Source organism: Acanthochromis polyacanthus, chromosome 6 (assembly GCF_021347895.1).
Source record: "Acanthochromis polyacanthus isolate Apoly-LR-REF ecotype Palm Island chromosome 6, KAUST_Apoly_ChrSc, whole genome shotgun sequence".
In the NCBI taxonomy this organism is placed as follows: domain Eukaryota; kingdom Metazoa; phylum Chordata; class Actinopteri; family Pomacentridae; genus Acanthochromis; species Acanthochromis polyacanthus.
The window spans coordinates 1,511,610-1,537,959 of NC_067118.1; the positions used below are offsets into that span (position 1 = coordinate 1,511,610).

Genomic DNA, 26,350 nt, shown 5'->3' on the forward strand with positions numbered 1-26,350 from the left:
TTTTTTACCCAAACGGGACGAAATCTTAACCACAAGTACAAGGGCCCCGGTGAGTAAAACAATAAAAACAATAGATAGAAGTTATATATCAGAGAAAATTATTATATAAATCACATATAGACTATCAATATAATTCATACATATATATTAAAAAAGATATGTCAGAAAATGATATTATATATATATATATATATATATATATATGTATATATATATATAGTTTTATATAGAAATATGTGTTCATTAGTCAGTATTTTGTTTATATATGTGTATATAGCGTAATCATATATTGTCTCTTCAAATTATTAAAATAATTGACTTTACTGCCATTATCTGCTTCTCTAACATATATTAGTGTGTGTGTGTTTACAGTGTTTGCAAAATACCTGTCTACAGTCGAGCTTAATTTCAGAATATTCTATTACCTATCATTATTATTATTATCTATTATTTCCGCTATGAATATTACTATGTTCAGCACCCCATTGATTTACACCTGCATTTTGTGCTTCATGGCGCTAGGTGTGCTGTTTGCATGTTGGACATTGTTTTACACAGACACCACCGAAGAAGAAAGGTGCCGAAGTGCTGCACGTTTTGTTTTGTTTTTTTTTTGTTTTTTTAATTGAAACAGGAGTCTGTCCGCATGAATGTCCAATGGGTTAGGAGTTGTCCATGAGTTTGATATCTTCAATCATGTTAAAAAGTTTTACAGCAGTCCGTTTAGAAATCTGCATTTGTGTATGAAAAACTTCCAAAATATTATAATAAAGCAAACCGGAATCGAACCCGCGTCCGAGACCAGCTCTTGTACATGAGTCATCCGCTTAACGTGCTGAACTATACAGGTATCGGATACCCACTCATCAAAATTATTTAATAAATACCAGCGCACCGGTCCGTCGGTCAAACGGTCGAATAATGTTTACACAAATTTTGGCCCGAAGCCACATCTAATTGCCGGCCCCTGCGAATGCAAAATATAGCGTTGGATTCGCAATGCTTTTGCATTAAAAATATAATATACCGATTCAAAATGCCCTACGTAACTCGCTTAAATCAGACCGAGGAGAAACATGACACACGAGGAATATTTGATTAATTAAACGTTCTATTCAGGTGTGATTAAGACTCAGATATGAAAACAAAATCAAACCCGTTTGCAAACAAACAAACACTAACGTTTTTTAATCTCAAATACCCAAATCCTGCAGCAAAAATAAAGGCATCACATTATATGTATGGGACGATGTAATGCAAAATATAGCGTTGGATTCGCAACGCTTTTACATTGAAAATATTCGTTTGAAATACGTTCTGAGTGGCATGAAAAGTCCTCCACTTTGATTGGCAACGCTTTTACATTAAAAATATTCGTTTGTAATACATTCTCAGTGGCATGAAAAGTCCTCCGCTTGAAATACATTGGTTTGAATTTCGTTGTGAGCAACACGTAAAATATGAGAAATCGTGTTGGTGCGCACGTAACCATAGATTAATTTACGTGATAGTTTCACGAATCCTTGTGAGACCGGGTTGCACCACTACATGGACAGACTTCTGCTGTTTTAAAGTACTTTGCCTTCAGATTAGCAGAGCTCTGTAGAGATTAGCTCATCCAAAGATGTTGTTGTGATGAACGTTACTGATAGAGTGTGACGTGAGTCTGTACGATGGAACGTCGACTTCATTTACATGAAGTTAACGTCAAACCCTCTTTAAATGTTCTTTCCATACGGCCAGCTTCATCAGTGACATCCATTCATTTATTTTACATTTCAGGACCTAAATGTCAGAACCAAATAAAAAGTCCTCCAACAGAAAAAGCTGATGTCTTTAGCTCAGTGATCTCACCTCTAACTGCATGTAAAGGATGAAGGAGAAAATTTGTGACTGACATTTTCACAGCATTTGAAACGGCTCAAGAACATCTGAGACTAAACATAGCTGACATGTTATGTTTGGTAGAAATAAATGGAACATTCAGAATAATGAGATGTTCTAATGAGAAGATCTGAAGAACTGAACTACTGAGCTACACTGACTGATCATGTTCATTACATCTGGACTCACCGAAACTTTCTGCAGTTCCTCACAGCTGGAATCAATCTCCGTTTTCCCTCCTTTGATGTTCTGTACATGTTCAGGTTCAACTCATCCAGAACCTCCTCTGACATTTGCAGCATGTAGGCCAGAGCTGAGCAGTGGATCTCAGAGAGTTCCTTCTCTGATCTGTTCTTTGACTGAAGGAACTCTTGGATCTCCTGATGTACTGAGAGATCCTTCATCTCCATCAGACAGTGGAAGATGTTGATGCTCCTGTCTGGAGACATTTCATCACTGTTCATCTTCTTCAGGTTCTTCATGACTCTCTGGATCATTTCTGGATGGTTCTCTGTCCGACCCAGCAGACCTCCTAAGAGTCTCTGGTTGGACTCCAGACAGAGGCCATGAAGGAAGCGAACAAACAGGTCCAGGTGACCATTTTTACTTCTCAGGGACTTCTCCATGACTCTGTTCAGGAACACATCCAGAGTGTCTCTCCCCTCATCTTTCCAGTCTTTTCCCAGGAAGTCCTCCAGAACCTTCTCCTTCCTGTTGGTGTAACAGTGGAACATGTACACTGCAGCCAGAAACTCCTGAACGCTCAGATGGACAAAGCAGAACACCTTGTCCTGGTACAGTCCTCTTTGCTCTTTAAAGATCTGTGTGAACACTCCTGAGTACACTGAGGCTGCTTCCATATTGATGCCACACTCTGTCAGGTCGGACTCATAGAAGATCAGGTTTCCTTTCTGCAGCTGTTCAAAAGCCAGTTTTCCCAGAGACTCAATCATCCTCCTGCTGTCTGGATCTGTCTCAGCTCCTCCATCATACTTGACCTTCTTGACTTTGGTCTGAACCACCAGGTGGTAGATGTACATCTCAGTCAGGGTTCTGGGCAGATCTCCTCCCTCTCTGGTTCTCAGCAGCTCCTCCAGAACTGTGGCAGTGATCCAGCAGAACACTGGGATGTGGCACATGATGTGGAGACTTTGTGCTGCTTTAATGTGGGAGATGATGCTGCTGGCCTGCTCCTCATCTTTGGATCTCTTCTTGAAGTACTCCTCCTTCTGTGGGTCAGTGAACCCTCTGACATCTGTCACCATGTCCACACAGTCAGGAGGGATCTGATTGGCTGCTGCAGGTCGTGTGGTTATCCAGAGGCGAGCAGAGGGAAGCAGATTCCCCCTGATCAGGTTTGTCAGCAGCACATCCACTGAGGTGGACTCTGTAACATCAGTCAGGACCTCATTGTTGTGGAAGTCCAGAGGAAGGCGACACTCATCCAGACCGTCAAAGATCAACACAACCTGGAAGTCTTCAAACCTGCACATTTCTGCTGCTTTGGTTTCACTGAAGAAGTGATGAACAAGTTCCACCAAGCTGAACTTTCTCTCTTTCAGCACATTCAGCTCTCTGAAAGTCAATGGAAACATGAAGTGGATGTCCTGGTTGCTTTTGTCTTCAGCCCAGTCCAGAGTCAACTTCTGTGTAAACACTGTTTTCCCGATCCCAGCCACTCCCTGTGTCATCACTGTTCTGATTGGTCCATCTCTTCCAGGTGAGCCTTTAAAGATGTCTTCTGGTCTGATGCTTGTTTCTGCTCTGTCTGCTTTCCTGGATGCTGCTTCAATATGTCTGACCTCATGTTCATCATTGACCTCTGCAGTCCCTCCCTCTGTGATGTACAGCTCTGTGTAGATCTCATTCAGGAGGGTCGACTGTCCTGCTTTAGCGATGCCCTCAAACACTCTCTGGAACTTCTTCTTCAGGCCACATTTAAGTTTACGTCTACAAAGTGCAGCGGCAAGTTCTGAATGAAAAAACAGCATGAGATCAATGAATAAATGACAGTAAACATTACAGCAGTTCATCCTCGTAAAGACTGATTGTGTGAAGATATTCTGAGACTTTAGTAAATGTTCTGTTGATCAGCAGCTTCAGTCTTTACACAAATCCTCTTACTGCTCTGCAGACAGTCAGCCAGCTTCTCCTGCTTCATCCTCCTCAGGAACAACACTGTGATCTGCTGAAACATCTCTCTGCTGCTCCTCTGATCTTCATCATCACTCTCCAACTTCTCCTCATCCTCCCTCTGACTCTCTGAGCATTCTGGGTAATCTGGACTCACAACCTTCTGCATCTTCTTCAGCTCTTTCTTCACAAAAGTCACCATGTTGTCCTCCAGCAGCTGGAACAGAGAAATGTGTGAATGAGTCCATCAGAGTGAAATCATGGAGCCAAACATCAGATCCATGTTGGACACACGGACAGTCCTCTGGTCTACAAAGAGCAGCATGGAGATGCCTGAACACAACAGATGGAGAACAACTTGTTGTCCATGAACTCACCATGAATATGGAGTCCAGGTCATGCTGCTGGTCAGACTGAGCTCTGTGAACCTCTGAGTTCTGCTGGTCCACTCTGTGGATCAACATCAACAGTTAGATCTCAGTACATCAGTCCACACAGACAAATTAAATCAAATGAAATGTATTTATATAGCACATTTCTGACAGATAGGTAGAAAAAACATATGCAGACAGACAAAACAAATTATAATAGACAATATAAAATTAGTCAAATCAATGAGTAAAACAAAATAAAATGCGATAAAATATTAGAACAGGCAGAAGAGGATAGTAACTTGTAAGATCAAATTTTAAAATAAATATGAAATCTTTTTACCATTGAGAGCAGCCAAAAGCCATTGAAAACATGAACATCAAGGTTTTTCTTGAAAATATTATCAGACTGAAAGAGGAAGTCTGCTCCAAAGCTTTGGACTCTGACCCGACTGTAAAGGTTGGACCTCCCAGCAGCCTCAGTCATGAACAGTTATTAGCAGTTGGTCTGATCAAGCTGATATGAGGCTTTGAGGTGGAGGAGGAGCAAAGAGGTTCAGAAATGTCCCAAGGTGCCAACCCTTGCATGGTTTCATACATAGTTCAGGAGGACAGGTTTAAAGCTTTCCTTGTTATGGTCCTGCTCCTGTCCATGTTCTTCTCAGTGCTTCTCCCTTCTTTCTTCCTCCTTTTCCCTGTCTGTCATCTGTCTCTCCCTATTCTCATTCTCTCTGGTCTCTCTCCCCTACATCTCTCCCTCACTGGTCCCATGTCATCTCTCTGTCCTTGTCTCGTACCTCTGTCTCTCCCTCTGTCTGCATCTGTTGGTCTCTGTCTTTCTGCCTGTCTCACTCTCTCTCACCTGCCTGCACTCCTGATTACTGCTATGTGATTCACCTGCACTGATCAGCTCATTTACCTCACCTGTCTTCAATTACACCACCACTATATAAACCCAGCTCAGTCACTGACTCCCTGCTGGACCATAGACTCTTGCTTTCTGCATCATCTCCATGCTTGATGGACACAGTTCTACCCCTGTACTCCCACTGGTTCCTGTTTATTTCCTCCACCTGGACTTACCCTCCCTGTTTGGATTCCCACCTGTTTCTATTCTGTCTCCAACCTGCTGAAACTCTGTTTTGTGTTCCACCTTTTCCCGGATTTCCTGAACCTGCTCACCTGCCCCTTCAGTTTAGTTCCTTCTTGTTTTAACTACCCAGTTTTTTTGGAGTGGTTTAGTTTATTCATTTGTGGTTTACTTACTTACTTACTTGATTTTCCTCTCTGTTGTTAGTCCAGAGTTTTGTTGATTTTGGTAGTCTTGCCTTTTTTTCCAATTAGATTTTGTCAGTTTTCAGTCCTTCATCTCTGCCTATCCATAGTTCCTCCCTAGCTTGCATCCCTAGGTTTGTGTTCATTCTAAATAAAGTTCCATTTTCTGCTACAACCAGCTTGTCTGCTTTTGTGTCTGCATCTGGTTTCTCCGACTTCCCCACGTAATAATCCTTTGTTTTGGTGTCAGTTAAAAATAATTAATTATTTATAATTAATTGAATTTCCCTTCAGGGATTAATAAAGTTACTGTATTTAAAGTCTGGCAGCAGAATTCTGCAGCAGCTGCAGACCAGACAGTGAGGATGGACCAATACCAGGTACAGTAAGTTACAGCAGTCTAACCATGAGGAAAGGTTGTGGCTATCAGCCTGTTATTGGACCATTATCTCTGTTCGAATTCTTCCCATTTCCACTATCAGTGTGTTCATGTTTTCTTTGTTACAGGAAACAACAGCAACCTCCAGGCAGCAAACTACTGCACTTACAATCTAACGGAAACACAAGTTTAGCTGCTGGATCACACAATATTGCAGCGCTAATAGTTTTTTTTTGCAGGGAATTATCATTTTAATCACAGTGGTTGTCTCTCTGCATGCTAATGTTCCACCACAACAAGTCCAGCTGTCACTATGTTCAATAATAATGGATTCATTTGAAGAATAACAAGTCATAGCGTTTTTCCCATAACAGAATGATGGTGTTTAGTAGCCTGTATGTTCCACAGAGTGGGCTGGAAAAGCCAGAAGATTAAGATAAGATCAACTGTATTGATCCCTCACCAGAGAAATTCACACATAACAGCTGGATATAGATAAGACAGAAAGAAGCACTAGAACTACAAAGAGATTTAATTTTATTTAACTTTAATTTCTCCAGATAATCTCAATGAGAGACCTGTCCTAAAACAACAAAATAAAACAACACTGATTCACTGACAAACAACACTAATGGACCTGTACTAGACAATACAACAATACAACACTGAGTTACAGACTGACAGGGTCATGACAAAACACAACATGGACATTAAAATGGATGTGCAAAAGTGCCAAGCAGTGAAGTTAAAGAATAAAATCACTAAGAATGGATAAAAACTATCATTAAAAACATCATAATAAAATGAAGTATTTGCTGCTTTTCTTTCTTTACAAACAGAACATTGTGATGCTTTTGGTCAAGCAGAACATGGACATATTGAAGTTTCACAGACTTATTAATGCACTAAATCAATCATCTGATCAATCGATAATGAAAATGTTTCTGATCTGTTACACTGCATGTGATGACATCAGCTCCGAGTGACCTCATCAACATGTGACTGGAGAGAGAACCAATCAGAGTGAGCTACACTCCAAACAACATGTTTCACTTTGACAAGAGAAAAGTCTTTAAGGACGACGACTGCAGCTGAAACATTAAAAGATTTCTGATCAAAATGGTAGTTTGAAATAAAGCCGTTAGCAAATCATGAATGCAGCATTTTAGGATCTGAGTTCAACAACACGTCTCAGAGATTAAACTGTGTGTCAGTGGTTTTACAGATTCCTGCTGCTGTTACAGTCACAGTTTGATGCTGTCTCATGATGGAGCTTCATCACTTGTTTGAAATCTTTTACACACTCAACATTTAACTGAAGCTTGACTTTACAATAACATCACAAATCAAATCAATCAAACAAATGTCCATCAGAAAAAAATGGAAAAAGACATTTACCACAAACCCTACAGCCCTAATGAGGACTAATCAATAAGTTAATCAATCTTATCTCAGAGAAACTGCCCCAAAACTAATCAGATAAGAAACACAACACCAGTTCACAGACAAATAAAGTCCAAACTTCTTCCCTCTGGCTTTAAGTTCACTGACCACAGCACAACTTCTTCACTTTGTCAATGCAACAATCCCTAACCAGCATCCACAAACCTCCATGAAGCCAAATATCTCTCCAGGACATCACAGCAGTGTTCACTGTTTGGTATTTGTCCTCCTCCATCCAGCAGCACCTGAAACCTGAGTGCAGCTTCCTGTCTACTCTGTTTGAGCCAAAGCACAAAGACGCCACCTGCTGGATCAGCTGGTGTCCTGCAGCTGCTTCACCACAGAACCACAGCATCCATTCTTTCCTCTCTGACAGGAACATTTCCATGGATGTGACAAAGACTCAGCATGTGTTTGAGGATCCATTCATGAAGACAATAAAACTGATTCACTGACATTTTATACAGTTACAGCATTTATATATCAATTACCTCTGAGCAGCAGGAGCTTCATCTCCCTTGAAGTGAATAAAAAAATCCTTTGAGTCATCGCTCTTAAAGGACACACAGCTGGGTGCAGGTCCAGGTCCAGGTCCTGGTTCTGGTCCAGGTCCTGGTTCTGGTCCTGGTCCTGGTCCTGATCCTGATCCTGGTCCTGGTCCTGGTTCTGGTCCTGGTCCTGGGTTCTGATGGATCCTGGTACACAGACATGAAAACCAGCAGCTCAGTAAGTGCAGCACAAACCAGCAGCTTGACAACAACCAACACAGCTGGAAGTTGAAGCAGCACCAACACCAAGTCATAAATCAGAGTCCAGACTAGCATCCTGCTGGAGCTGCTGTCAGGATGCAGCTTCATCATTAAATCTCTTTATTGGACTCCATCCAGAGTTCACACACAACTGTGAGGCTCAGCTGACTGTCATACCTTTCCATGTTGGTGAAAACCTGCAGCCACCTGAGGACACAAACACACAAAGTTCAGCCGTCAGTCTTCAGTCTCAGTCAAACACACAGCTGACTGGATCTGAACATTTCATTCTGTTTCTCAATCAACTCATCCCAGACCAGCGACCCACCAGCTGATTGTGGACGTCCACAGCAGCAGACAAACGGCAGCTTGTTGCCGACAAACACAAATCAAAGGTCCACTTACTCAACTTGTTGCAGTCCAACAGCTTTCTGCTCCTCTCCTGAGCTCCACCGTCGTCCTTCTTCAGCTCTGCAGGAACCAAACAGCTCAAAGCACAAACCAGTCTGAACCTGCACAGATCAGAGGTCAGCTCTTTATCCTTCTCATATCAGACACACAATCAACCCTCCCAGTCAGATCAGCTTTATTTCAATACAAGTACAGTCAGACTCAATAATCATCTTCATAATGAACCTGAAAGCTGAACTTAGAACTCGTTTCAAAGCCTCACTTTGAGTCTCTCACACCCAACTGGAAAACACAAAAACCAGTTGTGTTGGTTGTTGTATTCTGAGTTTTTATCTGAGTTCTCAGAGTTCTCAGCTGATTGACTTCAGATAAAGTCCTGACTTTAACATCCATGTAGACTCTGAGAATGAAGCCTCAACTCTACATTCAGTTCACTGTAAGACTCTAAATCTAATCTTTTAATCACAGCCTCCATCTTGTTCTGACATCCAAACTCAACATCTCATCGTTTTCCCCCAAAACCCTCTTTTGTCTCATCGTATTTTTATTAAGGTCTGAATTTACAGTGATGGACTTCTGGGTCCAAACAGAATCAGAATACTAGAAGTTTGTCAGTGAAAACAAAACTTGGAATTGAAATATGTCTCATAAAACAACTTGTGTTGGCAGTGAAAGAAAAATGTTTGTGAGAAAAGTTCAACTGAAAGATAAAACACAGATATTCACAATTATTTCTGTTTTTGTATTCTGATGTGATTTTCAATGAGAGTTTTCTGATTTATTCCTTCAAATCTGTGTTTTATTGTTGCTTGATCTTTAAGCCAATGCTGTTTGTTGTCAGTTGTGTTTTCTTTTCCAAAACCAAATTTGGTCAAAAATGTTCATCATGTTTTCTTGTTAATACATTAGTTTTCAGTTCTTTTGCTCAGAAATAGCATGATTACACAGATGTTATATATATATATATATATATATATATGTATATATACGGTATATATACATTTTCTTTTGGTCTTTATTGAACTTCCCTTTGGGACTAATAAAGTTATTGTATTGTATTATATTGTACTTTCTTGTTCAACATGGTGAAGTGTAGGGAGCTCACTGTGAAAGACAGAGTCTGAATTAAAGCCCTTCATGAGGCTGGATGCTCTTTTTGGACATAAAGTGTTCTCACAGTGAGGTCAAGGCTTAAAGGGAAGCAGAGCTGCTAAGAAGCACGTATTGAGGCCTGCAAACATCACATTTTTCTTCACTGTGGGTTTCATTTTTCACTACAGTTTAAAGTCCTGCATCTCTATTGTTTCCATGGAAACAGAACTTTTGTTGAATTAGTCTTCTTCTGTAGTTACTGATTTTAACTTTTATATTTTCAGTTAATTGACATTTATTATGGCTGTGGTTGTCAAAAGTTTGTTTAAATCCTTGAATGTCCTCACAGGTTTATATTTTAAGATGTTAACTTCCAACAAACTGCATGTTCAAGTGACTCATGTCCAGCTGTTAACTTCATGGTAAAAGAAGGGAGGAGGAGTGTAGAGCTGAGATTGTAGGAGGGACCATCATTAAGAGAAGTGAGCAGTTCCTGTTTTTTTCCAGTAACTTTTCTTTCACAAGTTTGACCTGATAAAACTGCAGTGCTGCCAATAAATGAACATTAACTGTAATTTAATGACCTCTATAGAAAGTGGTGTGTATAGACGGACAGCTGAACTTTGACTCTGTGCTAGAATAAAGAGGTTAACTACAGAAACCAACAACATGGAACAGAGTTCTCACTTAAAACTGTTCAATGAGGTGCAAAACTTCCTGATCAACTCCAAAGAAATGAAGAAAAATAAGTGTGAGAAGATGAACAATGAACAGAAATCAGAAGTGACTGAACTCACCGATGAAGAGGAAACAGAAAAAAGTGTGGAAGACTTTCATGTTGAGGCTCTGATGCTTTAATGCTGCTTCTCTTCTTTCTTCTCTGACAAACCAGGAACTGCTCACTTCTCTTAATGATGGTCCCTCCTACAAACTCAGCTCTACACTCCTCCACTCTTCTTTAACCTCTTTATTCTAGCGCCAGATATGAGTCACTTGAACAAGCAGTTTGTTGGAAGTTAACGTCTTAAAATATAAACCTGTGAGGACATTAAAGGGTTCAAACAAACTTTTTGTTTTCTTTTCAGCAGTTTTCATTAGGTTTGGATCTTTTCCCTCCAGAATTCATCAAAAATATGAGTTTGTCTTTGACTTTTGTTGTTTGTCGACTGTATATTTGTGTTGCTTTGGCACAAACGCAGCAAACTCAGGAAACTGTAACCATCAGATAGACTCAGAAAAATATGTTTAGAGTCACAGAAGTAAAACATGTTTAAATCTACACAGAGCCAGTCTGAAACGTTTTAAAATCCAAACGTGTGAGGACATTAAAGGGTTCAAGCATGTCAGTCTGCAAATTCCCATTTTTGGTTAGTTTCACTTCACTTTTTCTTCCAGAATAATCTACATTTTTTTAGTGCTGTTGGCTGACAAGGCAGTGGTGTAGTTGATAGCACTTTCACCTTGCAGCAAGAAGATTCCCGGTGTATAGAGAATGGATGTTGACAAGGTTTTTCACACCATGTTCTAAAGAACCCGGAGAAAACCCACGCATGCACAGGGAGAACATGCAAACTCCATGCAGAAAGATCCCAGGCCCACCCCAGGATTTGAACCGGGGATCTTCTTGCTGCAAAGCAAAAGTGCTAACCACTACTCCAAGCACAAGCAGTTATTAAAGCAAAACATTAATTTGAAAAATAATTAATTTGAAAAGACAATATGACATTTATCTGACATGATGGATGATTGTACCCATAATTTAAATACACACGAGGTATACTTGAAGAGAAAACCTTAAAAAATGTTTTTAATTTAATTCACAGAAATAAATCATCTTCAGACTGCAGCGTGTTTCAGGATGATGTTAGTAACTATTGATTATTTATCCTTTTAACAGCACTGCAGGATGGAAACACTGGATTCGTCAATGAAGAAAACAAACTCTTCAGAAGACTGGAAGGAGAAGACATCACAGTCAGATGTTCATTTTCTGTCTCTGGACACACAAAGTTCTTCTGTAGGGAAACCTGTGAAGAAGGAAACATTCTCATTAAAACAACAGAAAACACAGCTGAGAATGGCAGATACAGCATTAGATATGAAGACAAACCTTTTCCATCAGATGATATTCTGTATGTGAGCATCAAACATCTGAAGAAGTCTGACTCTGGTTGGTACAGATGTACTTTGGGAAGATCTTGGCGTCCAGATTCATTTCAAGATTTTCAGATTGTTGTCTCAGAAGGTGAGTTTTAAAGTTTCTTTCTATGTTTCTGAACTTGTAGAGAAAGTGTTACTGTATTGCTAAATATTTCATTTTTCTCCATCAGTTCTGCTGTAAAACACATAGAAACCTCCAACTGTTCCTCCTGCAGACTCTCTGAATATTCATATATTCTATTTATCTGAGTGTTAATGAACCTGTCAGTTCAGCTTCCAGCAGTATGGTCAGGATTCTGATTATTTCACTGTTTACAGCTTCAACCACTTCACAACCAAAGTCCACTCTTCTAACTTTTCCACAGTCATCATTTCTCCCATCATCCTCCACGGCAACAACACCAACAGAAGAGAGTTTGAGCTCCACTTCAGGAACATCTAAACCTCCATCATCCTCCACAGAGCAACTCGACTCATCTCCACCACGTTCAGGTTCGTTTTATAAATAATCCCCCAGATTAATACAGATAAAGTATTTTGATGGGACGTTTTGACAGAACAAATGAAGCTTCTGTAGTTTCTGTTACAATATATAAAATACCACCATCACTGTGGTGGTTTGTCTCTATGAAGCCATGAGGAGCATTAAAGTGTCTGAATGACAGAATGAACAGATTAATGAAGCAGCCATGTTTCATATCTCATTCAGTCCAATCCAACTTTATGTCTAAAGCACTTTAAAAACAACACTGTCGACCAAAGTGCTGTACACATCAAAAAATAAAATCAATAAGTAAATCATTAAAATACAAATAAAATAGTGCAAGTGTAAAAATAAGACATAAGACACAGGTTGTACAGTAGAAGTCAGCTCTAAGCTGAGCCATAGGCCAAGTTTTAAAAAAAGTGTTTTTAAAAGAGATTTAAAAGTAGGGAGAGAATGAGGTGTTTAGTGGGAGCTCATTCCACAGTTTAGGAGCAGCCACAGAAAAAGCACGATCACCTCTCAGTTTCATTTTGGTCTTTGGCACCAGTAAAGCTTGATCTGACCTCAGTGAGTGAGACGGATTGTAGGGGACCAGACCACACAGGTACAAGGGGGGCAAACCATGAAGGCATTTAAAAAACCAATAAAAGAAGTTTAAAGTCAATATGGAGGTGCACAGGGAGCCAGTGGAGGGACTGGAGGATGGGAGTTATGCGATTAAATTTTGACGATCCTGTTAAAAGGCGAGCGGCAGCGTTCTGAACCAGCTGCAGTCTGGACAGTGAGGTTTTGCTGAGTCCAGAGTAAAGCACGTTGCAATAATCTGAACGAGTGGTAATAAAAGTGTGGATCAAAAATTCAAAGTTGTGACGGGATAAAAAAGGCTTCACTTTGGCAAGTTGTCTAATGCAGGTCTGCAAGCGGAATTAAAACCAGCGCAAAAATCATCAATGGATCTGTTTAAACAGAGAGAGTCATTCATGTTCAGAGAAGAGCAAAAGTCTGCAGCGGTGGAGGGGTTAACCATACGGCCACGACACACAGGACAGAGAATCAGAATCAGAATCAGAATCACTTTGATTTGCAAAGTATGTGAGCACATACAAGGAATTTGACTCCGGTATTTTACAGTACCCTCTTGTACTAGACAAATCGAAAATTAAATAATGAACATACATTAGTTTGAAGTGATCAGTGGAAATGGTGCATTTCTAGTTATAATTTTATTGTTTATAGGACTGTTTGTTGAGGTTATGGATGTTTATGTTCATGATTCAGACTGTGACTGGTTTCAAATGTTCATCAGAGCAACAGCCTGTGGAAAGAAACTGTTCATGTGTCTGGTGGTTTTGGCATACGGAGCTCTGTAGCGCCTGCCGGAGGGGAGGAGGTGAAACAGGTTATGTCCAGGGTGTGACGGATCTGCAGTGATGTTGCCTGCCCTTTTCCTGACTCTGGACATGTACAAGTCCTGAATGGAGGGCAGGCTGGCACCGAGGATTTTTTCTGCAGTCCTGACTGTCCGTTGCAGTCTGTGCCTGTCCTGCTTGGTGGCTGATCCAAACCACACAGTGATGGAAGTGCAGAGGACCGACTGGATGATGGCAGTGTACAACTGGATCAGCAGCTCCTGCAGGTTGAACTTCCTCAGTTGGTGCAGGAAGTACATCCTCTGCTGGGCCTTTTTCCTGATGGTGTCGATGTTGGACTTCCACTTCAGGTCCTGGGAGATTGTGGAACCCAGGAACCTGAAACTTTCCACAGCAGACACCGTGTTGTGAATGGAGAGGGGGGGCAGCACAGGGGGGCTCCTTCTGAAGTCCACTGTCATCTCCACAGTCTTGAGCGTGTTCAGCTCCAGGTTGTTCTGACCACACCAGAGGACCAGCTGTTCCACTTCTCATCTGTACGCAGACTCATCACCGTCCCGGATGAGGCTGATGACAGTTGTGTCGTCTACAGACTTTAAGAGCTTCACGCTTGGGTCACCTGAGGTGCAGTCATTGGTGTAGAGGGAGAAGAGCAGTGGGGAGAGCACACACCCCTGGGGGGCGCCAGTGCTGATTGTCCGGGTGCTGGATGTGATGCTCCCCAATCTCACGTTTCCAGGACGTTCAAATAAAACAGGCAGATGATCAAAGAAAACTGCATCACAAATCTCAACATTAGAAACAGTAAGAACAAGATGGAGAGTGTGTCCATGTTCATGTGTGGGGCCAACAACACGCTGTGCAAGATTAAAACATTCCATCAAATTTGAAAGGTCTTTCACCAGTGGCTTTTCAGGGCAGCTCACATGGATATTAAATTCCTCAATCATGAGAATGCAGTCATACACCGGTTATTCAGCCAGCAAATGTGAAAAGTCAATAAAGAAGTTTTTGTTGTATTTGGGTGGCCTGTAAATGACAGCGCACAACACCGGGGGTGCAGAGCTCAGTTCAAACACGTTCATTTCAAAACTGACATATGATGCCATGGATACGAGTTGGTTGCACTTAAAGATACTTTTAAAGACTGTTTCAGTCTGAAAATGGTTTTATATGAGTGACTGCTGCAGTAAAAACATCTGATGCAGAGGGAAGTTTAAGCCGTTAATCAGGTAAACATGTGTTTAGTCTGCAGATGATCATGTTCCAGAACATATATTTACATCTTCTGTATCTCTGCAGGTTCATGAATGTGGAGCTTGTATGTATAAAACTTGTGGCTCCACATTTACTAAAGTGTCAGAGTAAAACCAACCTGTTCTCCTGTTAACACTCCTGCAGATCAGCAGCTTTACATAGGTCTGATTCTGGTGGTCAAGATCTTCATTTTATCGATGCCTTTGATGATTTACTGTAAGAAGAGAAGATCCACCAAACCTAAAGGTGAAGCTGCAGAAACACACACAGCTTCCATCACTTCATCACTGATCACTGACTCACATTCATCTCCTGGAAAATGATAGAAACCTGAACCTGAACTAACCTCATCTAACCAGCAGGTTATCTCACATTCTTCGGATCTTTTTTAAAAATCATTCTGTCACATTAAAGTCACACCTCACAGTCAGGCAGAAGTACATAAAAAGCAGAAGGACTGTGTGGTTTTGTGGGTTTTTTTCATCTCTGGTCTAATCTTTACAGTCACAGCTCCTCGTCTTTCTTTTGACTTTAGTTCCTCCATTTCTTGTTCCTGTAATGAGTCTGTCTCATGGTCTGTTTATTTGTTTGTTTGTTTTGAGCAACATCTTGCAGAAGATTTGAGATACATGTCTAAGTTATTTCCTATAAAAAATGATCACAAAAAATCCAACTTCATTATCTGAGTGTGAAGAAGTTTCAATAAAAATTTGAATCTCAGGTTTATTCTCTTTCTTCATATTTTCACTTCTCAAGTCGTTCAAAGTTTCATAATTTCATCCATTTCTTTCCTCCTGAAGGTTAAACCACTTCAGCAGATGTTGGTTGCAGGTTGTTTTTCAAAAAAAATCTAGAAATTCAACTCTTAATGACATTCAAACTAGTGCACAGACGACATTCACAACACTGTCTGGGATCAAAGTGTTCAACAACAAGAATGGCAGAAAAAACAGCTGGACTCTGTTTAACTTGGTGTTATTATGAATGAAGCCTGCAGGGGGCAGAGTAGGACTGAAATCAGACACAAAGCCACAATAAAAACAACTCATCCACATGCTGATCACATATTTAGCAGGTTTTCTACATATTTATGGAACATTTTCTATCACTGATAATAAATGATGCTGGAATCAGATGTGAACTGATGTTAAAACAAGGATCAGTTTTCCATGAATTCTAGATGGAACCAGAAGAACAACAAGCTGCCACTGCTGCACATGGACTCACTTCTGAACTCTCACATTCATCATTGACCTTTTTCTGGGCTTTTGTGGAGAAATCAGTCCAGCAGATCTTCCAGACATATTGAACCATTTACATGTTGAATTTCCATATTCCTGACATTTAAATGTCACAGTTTTAATCTCACATTTGGTTCATTTTCCCCACAGATGTTCACATCACACATGATCAGTTCTCAGACTGTTTAAAGTCTAGAATTCAGCTTCAGTCTGTTTTCTACCGTTGTGTGGCTCTGAAATGGTGACATTTTGTTGACTTTTATTTCTACATTTTCTTCAAATATAACATGTCTTTCTGAGCTGCTGACAGGTTTTGGAGTCCTGATAGTAAAAAAGGTTTTTGTCTGCAGAACTGCTCATGTTTAAACCTGCAGTGGAACCTTTGTCTCCCCCTTCTGGCAGTGACAGTAATTACACCAACACTCCACTTTCTTCCACATTTGAGGCACTTCAGCTTCAGGGAGGAATGAACATTTGTGCATTTTTCTTTCGTGTTTATACTGATGTTACAGAAGCCTGTGTTGTCCTGTACATGTTTAAAGTTGTAAAACATGAGGTGAATATCTGTAAAACGCCCCCTGCAGGTTAAAAGCTCAAACTGCTGCCTGCTCTGTGACTGTAAATCTACTTCATTGTCCTTGTTTGACCTTAAACGGCTGAATAAACCTTGTTGTTGCTGTTTCTCAGTTTAAAACTGATGCATTCTTTGGGATCTCCAAGCGTCTCCGTCACAGGAGTGTGGTTCTCCTCTTCCATTCTCATATATATAAAACCAGATTATACAGTGTGCAGGAAAACATGCAGTATGTTTGCATACTATAAGAATTAGTACCTACTGTATACTGCAGTATGCACTTAAAGTAAACAGAACAAGGATGTAATTGATCCTACAATCTAAATAAACACCAACTCATCATTTCATTCATTCAACACTGGAAACTCATTCAATTCTATTTTATTTTATTTTATTTGTATAGCACTAATTACAGATCAAATTGTCTGAAGACGCTTTACAGAACCCATATGCCTGAACCCCCAGAGCAAACCCTAAGGTGACAGTGGTCAGAAAAAATTCCCTTTTAACAGGAAACCTTGAAAGCAGAACCCAGCTCTTTATATGGGAGGACCCATCTGCTGCTGTCCAGCAGGTTGAGAGGACAGAAGAGGTAGAGAGGTAGAAGGAAGGGGAGATGGAGGGACGGGAGAAGAGGAAGGTGGAGAACAAGGAACATATAACACACAATGGGACACATGCATGATCAGATAGATCAGTGGTTCCCAACCTGGGGTCCACGTCCCCATAAGGAGGACGCCAGAGATCTTTGTCTGCTCTGAGGCTGTGAGCTTAGAAACATTAGATTTTCACATTCTGGATCCAATCAGAGGAACACAATCACAAGTCCACCTATAAAACATTGTTCAAACACTTTTTTTTTGCTCTTTCCTCAGAAATCCTTTGCTCCTTCGATGGCCACATCCAGACCTCCTTTGTCCACGCTTTCTTCAGGTTGGCTCGCTGCCTCATCCTGATTCATTATTTTTGTGTGCAGTGAGAAAATTACTGACGGGAACGACGTCTGAAAAACGCAGAACTGGTGAAGATTCATCAGTACCTAAAAACAACTCTGGCTACACCTCCAGAGTTCCCTTAAATTTGGTTTAGTGAAGGACAAGACAGAATTGTGTTATTTATGGTGAAATGCTTGCAAATGACAGCATGAAGCCAAGAAATGACAGCGACATCAGGAAACAAAACACAGTTTGGTAAAGTTGGAAAGATATTCATGGTGGGGGGGTGTTGGTTCCACAGGAGAAGCAACTGATGACTGAAGGCTCTGCCTGCCATTCTACTTTTAGAAATTCTGGGAACAACAAGTAAGCCTGCAGTCTGAGAGTTCTGCTGGGATAATATGCTGCTATCAGCTCTTTGAGAGAAATGCTCAGTTTATACAAGAATTTAAAAAAGGAAGTATTGTTACATAAAAAAGATACATCTAGCAGAAAAAAAGGTAATCCACTTTAATACTATTCAGTTCAAACAACAATGCCTACTCAACTTACCAATAACTTCTATAAAGAAGAACACAATCACTTAGCATTTGTTTGAAGGAAAGAAAGTCTATACAGCTGAAGATAAATAAGAAAAACAACAAACACAACTAACACAGCGGTCCAGCTATTTAACAGTTACCACTCTAGACACTATACATCCAGCTAAGGACTTTAACAAGCAAGACAAATGAAATCCTCTTCTGCTGGTGGGCCTTGAACACACATTTAGTGGAAGCACCTCAAACAAACATCACACTGAATGTGAAAGACACAGAATGTAGGTTTGAAAAAAGACGTCTTTAAGAAGCTCTACATTGTTATTGTTGTGTTATTGTTGTCATCAATTCAACAATTATTACTTCAAGTGGAGCCAAGGTAGAAATCAAACAGTAGTCCTAGGTATAAGAGAAGAATCTAACATCAGCATTAAAGACAATTCCCATGATCAAAAGAGTATTCCATTTCAGATTTAGAGATGACTGTTACTGACTCATGTTCCTGTTCCCCACAAAAGTGACATCTGTCTGTCAGCTCATCTGGTAAAAAAACAAAGAGGACAGAAAAAATAAGAGCATGTGTGATGTTGTCATGCATCCAAACTTTCTTCATATTTAGGTAGTATTTACTAGAACTGTAACATTTGACAGGATTTTTATGGACAAGTCTATGAAATACCAAAATATCTCCGCGCAGTTTCCAGGAGAAGAGTAACAGTGATTTCCACTCTGTGTCTGTTTATCACCTCTTTTGTGGCAGAAAAACTTGTGTCTTCCTTTTGCAAGAGACATTGTGCAAACAGAAAAAGACATTTGAACAGAACGTTAAGCTGTGCCTCTTAGTAATTATGAGCTTATCTGTCACCATATAGAGATATTAACCTGCTGGAAGTTCACAACTTCTGACTTTTAGACATCTGAAAAAAGTGCAATATTATTTGTCTTGGTTCAAAAAAGGACAGTCGTGTTCCAGTTTCTAAATGTGAGGATGATGACATTGCTCTGCAAAGCAAACATACTTTCAGTGCAAAGACTCCACACCATGTACTGTCACATTGTTTTGTGTGTTGTACAGTACCGCATGTCCACCTTGAACAATTACAGCCTTTTTTTCTCATGAAAGCCCAACAGAAATAAAAGAATCATTTCTACATTGATCTTCCATAAATGTGTAGCAGTTTTGCAGCGATAGTTGACATGTCTGTTAGCATGCTTTTAAAACAAGGAGCCTCACCTTGTTGTGTCCAAACATTTTTTAATGGCTTCCTTCAACTCCCCCAGAGAATCCAAGTACAAGGATTGTTTTCTTGTGGGTAGATGACCTACAAGTATGTTTCCATGAAAAAAGAATCAGACATTATTTCTTCACCTGCTCTATTTTATACCAAGTACTGCATTAGTAGATTGACTCTTTTTATGTTTTATTGATATTTTAACTGAAAGTGTCCAGTGATTTTCCAGAATAATGTCATACTCCAGGGGTTTAATCTAACATTGAATGGAATAATAAAATAGAATCATTTGATCCAATTATGAATTGCACATTAAAAATCAATTAGAAATATGGATTCCTACAACGAAACAGTTTCAAGCACAATATCTCCTGACATCTGAAACATAAAGATTTACAATACATGGATTTGAAATATTGAAAGCATTAGCTTTCCTTTTAGCTTTTACATTTCAGATCTATTGAAATGTGAGTGAAAATCCCTAACATTCATCATACCAATGCATACCTTGATTCTTTGAGTCCTTTTCTGCCACATTGCAGTCACAGCTAATGAATCAATGAATGCTGCTTTTGCAGGATTCTGCTGATTGTGTTCACACACTATGACAGCCAAATATGCACTGATTACCTGGAAGAACAATTCAAGCACATAAGATCAGACTTTTTGACTCTAAAAATACATTGACTGTTTCAAAGATGACTTGTAAAGCTGTAAAACCGATCTATCTATAGAGCAAAAATAAAGTTCAATAATATTAGAGCTGCTTTTCCAGCTCCATGTCAGGACCAACTCTGTTAATGTCCCAGTAATATCATTTGGATGCCCCAGTTTTGGAGAGGAGGGCATGGACTTCTTTTCCTGCCCAAGCATCCTTAACATCTATCAGAATAATGAGAAAATGATGAAGAAAATTAAGTGAGGGGAAAAAAGCAAGTGACAGAGAAAATGTTCCATTTGTCTGTCAGAGCTTGGGTATATGTTGGTGTTTCTGCTGGCTGTAATGGCCGTATGGAATTTGGGTGGACTGTGGCTGCTGGGACAGCTGCTGGGGCAACTTATCATTTTATTCAACAAACTGCATGAATGAATACTGCCTTGTATGTTGATTTAGAAGAACATTGAGGACTAACTACTTGTGATACAAAAAATGCACTCAGAGCATCTTTTCTGTCATTTTTGTACTGAGATAAATATTTCTGAGGTTTCTATGGATTTAAAAACATTTTTGCCTTCTTGGACTGAACTCACCTTGATGGAATGAATTCTGTGCTTTTTAATAGAGTCACTGCTTACCTGAACACTGGGAAACCTGATGATGACATATTATGCTTGAGTAGCGCTTTTTAAAAAAGCACATGTACACTTAATACCATGAGGATTTTTTATGATAGAATCTGAGCAAAATAAAAAAAGAACTTAGGAGAAACAGTTTTTTCTTCCATGACCCTATTCCATAGTAATTCCATGTGGTTTCAGTTTAGGGCTGACTTACCCACTTGTTGATATCCACTGACATCCCCGCTCAATAAAACCTTTTGGAGATAGCATCTCTCATTTCTGTCTGGACACAGTCTGCCCCAGTGGGACTTGCATGAAAATCCACAAAGGTTTCATTGGCCTCATTAGCCCCACACACCACTTTGGTTTTCAGTGCTTTTGCAGTACCCTTGTGTCGCCAATAATAAAGCTCCCTTCCTAAATAATGAGAGGAAAAGGAGCAGTATTTCACAAACTGCTGCTCTTAAATGCATGATCCATACTGGATGGTATGCGTTATTATATGATACGCTTTCAGATGATGCTTGAAAAAAAGCCTTCATGTTAGTCTGACTGCAGAGATTACAAAGGTTTGATCTTGCAAAACATACCAACAACTTTAAGATTTCAATATTATTTGTAAAACATGATGAGACATAGAGTCCTGTATAATTTAATCATGACAGACAGAAACTGCTTCAGATGTGATTTTAGACTATTTTATTTGTTCCGTGTTTATTCTGTCACATTTGTGAAATGGTTATGACGTCGTTGGTCTTACCTTCAGTGTCATACAGATGAAACTTTCCTTGAAGTAATAAGTTTTCCGTCTTGGTGAACTTTGAGGGGTTACTCTTTTTTAGCTTCATATTGGACAATGAGTTTGTAATCTGTAGGATTCATTGCTAACTCTTTTTAATTGACAAAATCAAGGTTGATGATGCCGATCCTCGACCTGCTCCAAAATGCTGAAGGCTGACCTTGTGTCATTTGCAGAATTGATTGAAGAATCACGTGTTCTACACATGTAGACACCTGAGAAACTTTCATTATAGAGGAGGGATACATTTTCTGGCAGGCACAGTCAATCAGGCTGAAATAATGTGTATCCCCCTATAACTTTAGCTGTGATTCATGAAACTAGTCCTAAGTCACAAGTTTTGTTGTGCATGACCACAAATGTCTGCAGAATAAACCACATGATGTTGGTACATCACCTGAGGAATATAGAGGGGGGTACATTTTCTAGCAGACGCAGTCAATCAGGCTGTAATTATGTGTCTCCCCCTCAAAAAATGTTCTGCTAGATCCTCCTGTATCATCATTTGTCTGTGTGGAGAATTTCTGAATAAATGCTATGAAGTTCTGATGATCAACAGAGGGGGAATTAAAAAAATATCTGAAGATAAGACACCCTGTGGAAAGGAAAGTGAGTTACAGCAACAAGTGTTGTTGGCAGTGCTGCAGTAAATTCATCAGAGTCTATAATTCCAGTGAAAAAGGTGGAATTGAGTGTGGCAGTGTGTTCAAATGCTCACAGTGGTGTTGGTTTTACTGGATCAGAAGTTGGACAGATTGATCCTAACCAATGAATTACAGCACATTTGAATCTAGCACCCAGAGAGTATTGAGCCTACGTTTAGTTAGCAGGCTGATTGCCCAGCAACATGACGCTTTCCTACAAAAGGAGAAGGAAAAGACATTGTTAGGCAGCGCTGTGAATATTATTCATTGGGCAACACGCAATGTACAGCAAAAGCATTTATTTAGGTAGAAATGTCACGTGCTGCATTAGCAAACATCTTTGAACAATCCACATTTTGTTTTATTCATAATCTACGCTGATATCTAAACATGGGATTAGAGCTCCACCCTTCCAAATGCATGCGCGCTCCTGCAGCAAGAGATACACTTTCTATGGGGGGGAACTACTTTGGCACCACACCGGCGTCATTCCTGGTTGCTGCAGCCGTGCTTCCCCAGTTGCAGAGCGCCGGCACATGCCTCCACTCTGGCTGTCGTCCCCTCCATCCTGCCTTCCCCCCTCCCTCTCCGGTTGGGAGTTTCTGCTCATAGTTGGCATCATAGTTTGTTAGTTTTTGTGAATAAAACCTGTTTAATTGTCGCTCTGCCTGCCGTCTGCTCTGTGCGACTCTCATTTGGGTTTGTTCTTGCCCCAAACCGTAACACCTGCTGTAAAACCTTCCTGTTTGTGGAACAAAGAGAAAAATTCCTCCAAAGAGGAAGCACAAGTTTAAGAGCAGCAGCTGATAAAAAGTCTGATAAGTGACAAAGAGCTGCAGGACCTGATGAAGGCAGCAAATAAAGTCTGACAACACTCAACAACAAGCTCTTCATGTGTGGAACAAAGCAGAGTTGTGGGAGTCTGATGGACTGATGAGACTAAAGTGGACTGTTTGGGCAGAACGTCTGGAGGCAGAAGGACCAGAAGAACAGCATCAACAGTCCTGTTGGTGGCTTTGAAGCTGCTAAACTGGAGCGTGTGAGCAGCATCATGGATTCTCTCCAACACCAGGACACTTAGAAGAACAATGTGAGGAAACTGAAGCTCACTGGACTTTCAGCAGGACCAGCATCCAAAGCAAACGTCCACCAAAGCCTGCTTCAGGAATCCTTCCTGGAAAGTCCTGGAGGGGCGTCTCAGTCCTGGATTTCAGTCCAGATGAAAATCATCACTGGGATTTCAAGGAAGCAGCAGCAGCATAGAAGACAAAGAATATTATTGATCTGGAAGCTTCTACACACCAGGAACCAGCTGAAGGTGAAGAAGAGAGAAAGTAGCAGAAACATTTAGTGGAGCTCAGAAAGGTCAAAGGATGTTGACATTAAATATGAACTCTGAGCTCAACAAGCTGCTTCTGGACCTTTGAGGACTAAACTGGATTTCTACGTGATGCTGTAAAAATCCTTCACATGTGCTTCATTAAACTCTCTCTGGACACCAAGGCTTCAGCTGACATGTTTCCAGGACACTTTGTTCTCATCAGCTCAATGTGCTGCAGGTAGAGAAGATCAACAAGTTTGACTGCAGCTGGAAATAGAAAGAAAAGTCAAATCTAATCCTGCACTGAAACAAACATCCTGAAACTTACTGCACACTCTGCAACCTGACATCAACCTCCACACTGGAAAAAATATGTGGAAAGGAACGGTGAACATCTGGCAGCAAGGAGGCCAGAGGAAATGTTTGAAGAGAGAAACACAACATTTAAGAAGTGGAGAAAGTGAGAAAATGACAGAAAACATCTGTCACTTATTGGAATAGTTGTTGTTGAGGTGAAAACAGGAAAACAGTCATTTTTATTGGTCACACATTGTACAACAACAATTTACTAGTTGGAAAAAGAAAGATTCTAAAATTGTAGAAATTAACACTTTTTATCATTTTACACAGATTATCTGTAATTGAACTAAATCCTGCAAAACTGTCAAATCAAACAGTGGAATGCTTTGGAATCATTTCTGCCTTTAATAGAATTAATATATATCGTATACATATACATAGTTTGTCCTTCAGATTCTGGAAAAATGATATTTTTTGCTGATTTAAATTCAATAAACAAGAGTGTGAGAGTTAAATGGTATAAAAGAACAAATGAACATTTATTAAAATAGTGAATTTTAATGTTCACATTATTCTACAGTTTTTTACAGCAAACATTCTGAATAAATGAACATTTTTTCTGTGATTTTATTCCAGATTATCTGTAATTTAACAAAACACAGCAAAAATGTCAATTAAGTGTTAAAATATTTCTCATTTTCAATCTTTAATAAACATAAATAGTCTTTAAAATGAGGACAAATATCTGTAAAATAATCTGACTTGTTGCTGATTAAAATAAAGTAAAAATGTTGTTAAAGAACAAATGACTATTTATTAAAATACCTAACCCTATTGATGTGGACATTATTTACAGTTGAACATGGAAGTTAATACTTTTCTGGGATTTTACTAGATATTGTTTGTAATTGAACAAAACAAACAGAACTGGTTGTAAAATAATGATCATTTTTTACAGTCATGGTATCATGTGAACATTAACGGGGAAATCTGTGTTTGTTTTGTTTCTTGTGAACTTAATTTCATGAGTTGAGTGAACTCTGAGCTGTTCATTCATTCAACTCAATATTTGAAGAAAAAATGCCTCAAGTTCTACAAATTCATGTTTTTAAGTTCTAAAGTGGTCTGAAAAGAAAAATGAGACATTTTAAGTTCAAATAATTAGTAATTAGTAAAACTCCTGTATTTCTCTAAAGTAAACTAGAACAGATGAGTTGATGTGACTGAATGAATTCCTGATGTTTTACAGTGCAGTAACATGGTCCAGTCAGAGTCTCTACACACCAGCTGCTGCTGCTTCAACATCTGGATCATCAGGACACACTTCATCCTCTCAGCACAAACACCGTCCTGATCAGCATCACTTCCATCTGCAGAGAGAAGAAGAAAGAGCAGAGGAGATCAATGAGTTTGATCAGCAGCTCATCAGGACTTCAGTCGTGTTCAGAGCAGCGGCTTCATGTTAACGTGTTGGAGTGAACACACTGAGCTCCAAGCTCACACACTGCATGAAAAGCCAGACTATCAGTCCTGTGAATTACAGAAAACCTACCAAGTTCATGGCAGTTATCAGCAGTTCACAGGCTGTGAACTCCAGGTTTGTCTGTGCTGGAAATTGCTGTAAACAGATCCTGATGTGGGGTTGGGGGGTGGGTGTGTGGGGCAAGAGGGGCATGAGACTTCACACCTAGAGCATTACAGAGGTGTGAAAAACTAATTAGCATCTGGCCTGTCTGTCTAGTGTTACTCAGGACACCCACTGGATGAAACGAGACAAATCATGACAGACAAAAAAACATGTCATGATTGGTTGATAGATCTGTTGCTATTGGTCAGCCCCTGGACCATGAAACCTAAAGGTGAGTGTCCACTAGATGTGATTTTCCTGCATGTAAACACAACGCATCTGAAAATCACTCTCATGGTGGGCGGTCAGTAGCAGAGCACAACATTGTCACATGACAGCACTCGAGCAACAGCTGATCACTACGTGGTCATGTGACCGAGCTTTCAGCTTGATGGTCCGGCAGACAAGTCGGAAAAACACAGCGGCTTGGTGGCAAACTTTCTCTTTTATTATAAAAATCTTCAGCAAAAAGTATTTCTGAAAGCATCTGAGGTGAGAAATAAGCTGTGCAGCAGCTGTTCACTGAAGCTCAAACATTGTCATGTGACAATTTTGTGGCTCTCTAGTGACGTCCACCATGAGTGTGATTTTCAGATGCAGTTCGTTTACATGCAAGAAAATCACATCTAGTGGACATGTGGCTAAACACACCATGACAACAAGCTTGTGGCTCCTCTGATTGGCTGACTGCTGTCTCTGTGTTTCTGTCTCCATTCTGCTCTCACAGCTTCACTGAGAAGCTGCAGGTTTACAGGAGACACTGGATCTTTGCTTTGATACTGACTGTGTTTAGTAGAAAACTGCTGGAAGCAGCAGAGACTGATGGAACCTTCTACTGACCTCAGA

General features: G+C 40.0%; 2 protein-coding genes across 2 annotated transcripts in view; both read right to left on the reverse strand.

Annotated features, from left to right (window-relative positions):
- The window catches only part of LOC127534586 (NACHT, LRR and PYD domains-containing protein 12-like), a 286,575-nt gene that overhangs the window by 16,069 nt on the left and 244,156 nt on the right, over positions 1 to 26,350 (reverse strand). The window lies entirely within an intron of this gene.
- LOC127534590 (clumping factor B-like) lies at positions 3,871 to 10,655 on the reverse strand. The gene is made up of 6 exons (XM_051950183.1): positions 10,535 to 10,655; positions 8,640 to 8,746; positions 8,412 to 8,441; positions 7,977 to 8,180; positions 4,395 to 4,467; positions 3,871 to 4,234 (listed from the first exon to the last, which is right to left on the reverse strand). Exons 3-6 carry the CDS (start codon positions 8,417 to 8,419, stop codon positions 3,956 to 3,958), a joined length of 564 nt encoding a protein of 187 aa, XP_051806143.1. The 5' UTR covers positions 8,420 to 8,441; positions 8,640 to 8,746; positions 10,535 to 10,655; the 3' UTR covers positions 3,871 to 3,955.